This window comes from Maniola jurtina, chromosome 22, assembly GCF_905333055.1.
Source record: "Maniola jurtina chromosome 22, ilManJurt1.1, whole genome shotgun sequence".
Lineage (NCBI taxonomy): Eukaryota > Metazoa > Arthropoda > Insecta > Lepidoptera > Nymphalidae > Maniola > Maniola jurtina.
Window position 1 is genome coordinate 5,107,254 of NC_060050.1, and position 6,652 is coordinate 5,113,905.

General features: G+C 41.2%; 1 protein-coding gene across 2 annotated transcripts in view; it reads right to left on the reverse strand.

The window, feature by feature from the left end:
- The window catches only part of LOC123876825 (HEAT repeat-containing protein 5B), a 30,081-nt gene that overhangs the window by 15,710 nt on the left and 7,719 nt on the right, over positions 1-6,652 (reverse strand). For both annotated transcript variants that reach the window (XM_045923189.1, XM_045923190.1), the window contains exons 12-22: positions 6,451-6,639; positions 5,923-6,041; positions 5,120-5,256; positions 4,740-4,927; positions 4,176-4,270; positions 3,576-3,736; positions 2,921-3,101; positions 1,935-2,201; positions 1,507-1,696; positions 861-1,021; positions 133-271 (exon numbers count right to left, since the gene is read on the reverse strand). In XM_045923189.1, coding sequence (XP_045779145.1) covers positions 133-271; positions 861-1,021; positions 1,507-1,696; positions 1,935-2,201; positions 2,921-3,101; positions 3,576-3,736; positions 4,176-4,270; positions 4,740-4,927; positions 5,120-5,256; positions 5,923-6,041; positions 6,451-6,639 — 1,827 coding nt within the window. The remainder of the gene's footprint in view (positions 1-132; positions 272-860; positions 1,022-1,506; positions 1,697-1,934; positions 2,202-2,920; positions 3,102-3,575; positions 3,737-4,175; positions 4,271-4,739; positions 4,928-5,119; positions 5,257-5,922; positions 6,042-6,450; positions 6,640-6,652) is intronic.

Consider the following 6,652-nt stretch of genomic DNA (forward strand, 5'->3'; position numbering starts at 1 on the left):
CAATGTCAAAACAGTGAAATACATATAAAAGAAGCTAATTTTCTTGACAGTAAATTGTACATGAAAATATCAAGAAACGCCTTTTAAAAAAATTAATAAGCCTGTAAAAGAAGAGTAATGGAAATATCATACCGCAATACGGCCTGGCAGGCACGTAGTCGGTGGCCAACATAGCGAACTTGCATACATCAGCCGCATCCTTTTGCGACAACTGGCGCAGGCAACACAGCGCCGCGCGACGAACAGATAATTCTGGACTTGATAGATCCCGCTGCAACAATATCATTCTTTTGTAGATTTTGAAGTTTGTGGTGAGGTCTGTGTAACCCAATCCGAAACTCCCGGAAATGAGACCCATATATATAATATATATATTGAAAATCCCATGTGCGTTATCTTGCAAAATGGATGCCGAAAAACTTCAGAAATGACATCTTTATGCTTTAAAAAAATGAATGTCAGCCGCCTGGATGTAAATGGATATCAAAATTCAAAAAGTTCATAATTTGTAAAAATGTAGAATAAGCGTCCCTTATTCTACATCTGGGAATCTACTAATCTACTAATGGTTTGGAAAGCAGAGTCAGCAAAAAAGATAGCGGTTACTATTTTCATAATATTTAGCACCTCGAAAAACCTCGGAAATGTCACCCAAATGGATATTTTCGTAATCAGCACCTCAAAAAAACATTTGTATAAGTCGGATCGAACTCACTTGTTTTGATTTATAACGAATATCACTCACGACAGTTTAAACGCTGAAACATCTTTAACATAATTGCATCACAAACATTACATGCGCCAAGTTTCACATCGAAAAGTGCACCAATACGTAACAAATAAAGCTACTTGGTACTTACACATAACTGCGGGACCAAGGCGTGCAGGTTAATGTGATTGGGCGCGAACATGTGCAGTTGCTGCAACCCGCCAATGGCATCGGCCGCCGCGCCCGCGCCGCCGCCTTCCCGTAGCGCTGCGCATGCGCACACGAACCGACCTACTGCTGCGCAGCCGCACGCTGAAAGCGCAAACACTTGAAACATGCAAGTAAAAACATTCACTAAAACTGTAAGTTGTTATAGCCCACGTTTCTAATTCGTAACGCCGATATGGAACGCCCTACCGGCATGAGTTTTCCCCTCTAATTTTAATATGGGTACGTTCAAAACAAGAGTGAATAGGCATCTTCTGAGCAAGCGCGTTACATCTTAGGCTGCATCATCACATACTAGCAGGTCTAATTGCAGCCAAGCGCTAGTCTATTAATTTTAAAAAAAAAGTTAATATCTCGCATAATTTGGTTTGACTTCTGTACAAGAATGACCAAGTTGCAATTTTTAGGCTTTCCCTGCCATTCGAACATACGTATATTACGTATTTTTTTGCGCACTCTACGGTGATGTTACCATGGTTTTGTCTTATCACACAGGTGGGCAAACAAGGGCAATTTATTGACGTCGGACTCGATCATATATTGAAAAGAAATCACCCGGCTATATTTACCTTGCAACTCGGGTCCAACGACAGTAATCAAGGCCGCAAGCAAACGTCCTATACTTCTATGCAGCTCATCCACACAGGGTGGTGCGCTGAATAGCAGCTTTAGCACCAGATTTAGAGTTGAATCCACGTGGCCTCGGAACATAGGTCCTGATGCATCCACGAGCACCGATAGTGCGTGAAGAGACCACACCTAGATATTATAGATAGTAGATATTATAAATATAGTAGATATTATAAATATAGTAGATATTATAAATAGGGCCTATATATTTCGTGGTATTTTGACTTTTTTCTATTTTCTATAATGTCATATAAAACACTCAAAATTTTCTATTAAGTTCATTTCAAAGATCGACTACATTGATAAAAATTATGGAATTTTTTCATTACAAACCCTACACAAAAAAAAAATGAATTTACACACTGACCTGTACTTCAACAGCAGCGGTATCCTGAGCAAGCGCTCTCAACACCGGCAGCGCTGCAGCGCTTGACGCGGCGCCCCTCGCCCGCTGCACCGCACCCACAGCCGCTGCAGCCGCTGCACGGATCGGCCGACTCGTCGCTGATCGTGCTAAAGCAATCACTCTTTCGCTCAAAGCCTGACTTTCCGCTTCAGTAATACAGCTACAAAGACGTCCAGCGCAAGACGCGGCCGCGGCGCGTACCGTAGCGGTGTTTGCTGATAGACCTGCCTGAATAGAAATAAGGTTCTCAATTACTTAATCAATCAAGGAACATGCTAGCACCATAGATGCAGACTAATATAAAATTTTGAATCGCTTGGTGACGGTTTACTTGGCTTTGAACTATTATTGATCCTAATAAACCAACAAAAATGTTTTCTATACATTCGTATTCCTCATTACTGAGGTTCGTGATTTTTTTCCATTAATCACAGTTCAGTATATAAGATAATAATGCGGTGGGGTCCCAAATCCCTCCAGATACAAAAATGGTACGCTACCTGAATATTACTACGTACTTATAAAATAAAAAATACGCAAAAAAAAACAACACGAAAAATTGACTTTAGAAGCATTTTTAAGACTTAACTATAAGGCCATGCAAATTTTTTATTACAATACCATTCTTCTAGAGACCTGATTTTGAGGACACTTTAGTCAAAGTTAGACCTATTAAAAAAAGTTGCGATATTGTTGCGACGGCTTATATTTTATTCTTTTGGCTGAGCAAGCGCTTCTTGGTATGAATCTGGCTTTAATATAAAGTTAGTATACACGTCCAATGCTAGACATAGGTACCTTCTAGAGAATTCCACAATCCACTGTCTTGCGCCGCCTCCCAGCTTGAATCCAGCGGATCCCTGCAAGCTGCGACTCGATTGATATCGTTTGATCACCTAGTGGCATGAAGCATCAAACGAGTCTCAGGAGACATTTATTCCACTTACAATAACTAGTTCCATAGCGGCCGTCTTCACTGCGTCTTGTCCCGCTCCCAAGGAACTCTTCTGTTCCGCTAGAGTACGCAACGCTAGAAGTAACGCTGTGTACACGTTGATTTGGATAGCCTCCTGTCTACTCCCTTTGGACATTTTGATGCACTCCACGAAATGCTCAAGCATTTGTTGTCTGAAATAAAATTATGAGGTTTTTCACTCTGAATGGGAGAAATTCACCAAAAACTTAAGGCTTATTGGGGCACAGTCTAGGAGCACAAAGTATGAAATGGTTTAAATTAAAGCGAACTTTAAGTCAACTTCGCAGACACTTTGCGTGGAGCTAATTCTCCACCTCTTTTCTTTTTTGCTTTACACTTTTGACTTTGTACATTTTGTTATACAGATTTACTTGTATATTCCAAAGTACAGCATTGCTTCGCATTAACTCTGCATCAATTTACCTAGAACATAAAGCCAATCTTTACCATTCGCACATTTCCTGTACCAACAATGATATCTCATCGTAGTTAAATCAATTCGTTAAGGATGACGAGTTTTAATAACTTCAGTAAAAAACCTGACTATTATTTTTAAATGATATTTTATTGGATGTTTAGGTAAAATGAGCCATATTTTGAGTATTTAATTAAGAATAGTCAAATACCTGTGTTTGTTCGCCGCCCGTGAGAATATCAACGGGAAAAGCGCCACGGAGGCGTCAATAACAGCCACGCCCAGCGGTTGAGCTCCCGACAGCTTGCGGTACAGACAACACGTGTCGTGCTCTAGAGCGCTCGAACCGCTGGCGCTCAGCGGCGATATTAGCTGCGAATAGATATGTTTCTACATTTGACGATTTAAAAGTACTTTTGAAGTGTAAAAGTTTTTTAACCAATCACTCACCCATCCATACGAACGCATGCATCCATGCACTTACGCACGCACGCACGCACGTACGCACGCACGCTCGTACGTACGTATGTACGCAAGCAATCACACACTTACACACACACCCATACACGCACGCACGCTCGCTCACTCACAGGCACACACGTACGCAAAAAGCGTAACTGCGCAAACATCATTAACAGCGATGCTCAGTGGTTAAGAGAGACAGCTTGTGGTAGAAGACAACACAGGTGGTCGTGCAGCGTGCTCTAGACAGCTCGAACATATCTAAGAATTTTTTGACGATCGACAGGTCACAAGTATGTTATGTTTCCATTGAATTTCAATTAAGATTTAGCGTTTTTGTTGTATTTACCTGTTCTTCAATTTCAGCGTGATCGGTGTCGTATATCCAGCCTTCTTCTCCAAGTAAAATAGTGTCTCGGGGATGCATAGCACTTCGTAGCATACCTGAGACAAAATAATTTATTGACACATTTTGCGTTTGACTACGAAAACTTGATATGTAAGCGCTACCATATACTGGAACACGTAGTCACTACAAATTGTGAGCTATTCAGCATAATGTATACATAACAAGACTTGTCCTGTCTGACTGACTGATCTACCAACGCACAGCCGCATAAGCCACTGGTGGCTAGTTATTCGGCTGCGAATCTATTTTCAGAAATTCGAAGTTGGCAGGTTGGTGGTGTAACATTCCATATTTTGGAGAGCACGAAAAGATGTTGATTCTGTGCCTGGCAACTTTCCGGTCATGTCGGATTACTGTCCCTTGGACTATAAAAGCGTAGAAATTACCTATATCTGTGTTTCTGCCAGACTTGTCCATTTTAATATCTTCTGTGTAGTTGGCTATTCTCCATTGAGATTGGCTGCTGTGGCTAGTTTTGTCTGGATAACATTAAGTATTACATACCCGTGGCAACGTTAGCGCCGCTCGCGTCCGCAGAGCCTGCCAATTCTGCGGCTAATAACCGCAGCAAAGGAGCCGCGGGTGCGGAAGCCGCAGCGCCCAATGCGGCGCACGCTTGGTACAGCCGCAATCGCAGCAACGCTGCAGGGGCTTTGAGTGAGCCTCCATAGTTGCGCACTACTGCTCCCACACTACGTAAAAAAACTAAATATGACAACTGGTGCAACTTGTTTGAAAAACAGTGCTAAAATCGAGAAAAAACTCTCGTCTGACATAATAATTTCTAATAATTTAGACCAACAATAAATCTTTATGTCTAAAGATATATTTTTGGTTAAATGTTAGCTCGTTATCTAATAACCATTTTATTCAAAAAGGCTTACTTAGTTAAAACAGCGATAGCGCCATCTATGGGTTGAGTCAATCGTTTGGCCGTATCGTCATTGTTGACGAGTGAAGGGCAATGTATGAGCAGACTGTGCAAGGCTGAGAGAGCTCCGGCCCGCCCTTCTAAGGTCACCTGTAAAAAGATAAGAAAGTCAGAAAGAAGGACGCGCTAAACAAATAGTCCAATCTAAACTCGAGGCGTATGACTGCGTATTGTACAAAAACAGATCTCTACCGGGCTTTAAATCTGAGGCTGAGGATCTATAGGTATATAGAGCGCACTCTGAATTTTCTCAAACTTAAGATTATCTTAAAAGGAGACAGCGTTATATCGCTGGTACAAATCTGTCTCGTTTTAACTGAAACAGCAAAGTCAAAGTACTCTCTATAGATCTCAGCCTTAGTTTAGACGCAGACCGTCCGTGTCAAGTTGCAACTTAGATTTGACTGCTTACTTGTTTTGCGATCTCTGTGCCAAAGTTTCTCACTGGATCTTTTCAGTAAAAACGGCGTTTATAAGCAAATTCAAAAGTGGTTGTAGAAGGTAAGCACGTTATATCTATAAAGATTTACCAAAATAGACCCCTTTTCTGATTTGCCAATGTTTTTAACGTAAGTTTCAAATCTATTTGAATCACAGAAGTGAAAGAATTGCTACAAAAAAGTGCTGTGCCCAACGGGGTTCCAATATTGATATTATTAATTATAGTAATAATTGTTGAATGAAATATATAATAATATTGGAATTCATGAAATAAATAAATGACTAAATTTGCATACTGTTCAGCCAGGACCTTACCTGCCATGTAAACGCATCACCCCTTGCCTTTTCAGATTCAAGCTCCTTAGCTGAACGCGGGAAACTGTTCCTCCATAGAAGCAACATTCTCGGCAACAGGCCACGAACTACAGGCACACCTACACAAAAACATCTGTGTCCTAGACTTTTGAGGTATTGAAACTTGAAAATATGTTACTTCCACATCCATTTCCGACCGACAGACGTCAATCGGCGTGAATTGGAGATATTACACATTTTGACTGATACACGGTCGATAAAAATTTGATCCATCATCGATCGATGTAATGGTCGATCGGTGATGGTCGATCATACGACGCAGAGAATTTACATGCGAGACTCGAGGGCCATATTATCAATCAAAGTCGATAGTATTGGTTAACACTCTAACGTTAAGGCCGCTTGAGCTATTGATTCTATTTATTTCAAAAAATTCTGATTCAAAATATTTTTACTTTTACAAGTACTTTTGAATCGTCAAAAGCATCTACCACTGGTTCGGAATGCCTTTAAGTCATACAAACTCACCCAATGTACAAATAGCTCCAACAATGAGCCAGCCAGCGTTGGTTCTCGCGGCAGTCAAGCGGCTGCTTTGTCCAGCAGACCGCAACAACTGTTCCGCCGCATTGAACGCTATCTTGCCACGACCGTGAGGTACGCCCAGTGGTGATGATCTGACTGCACCTAAGATAGCTGCTAGAGCTGCTGAGTATCCTAAAAAAAACAA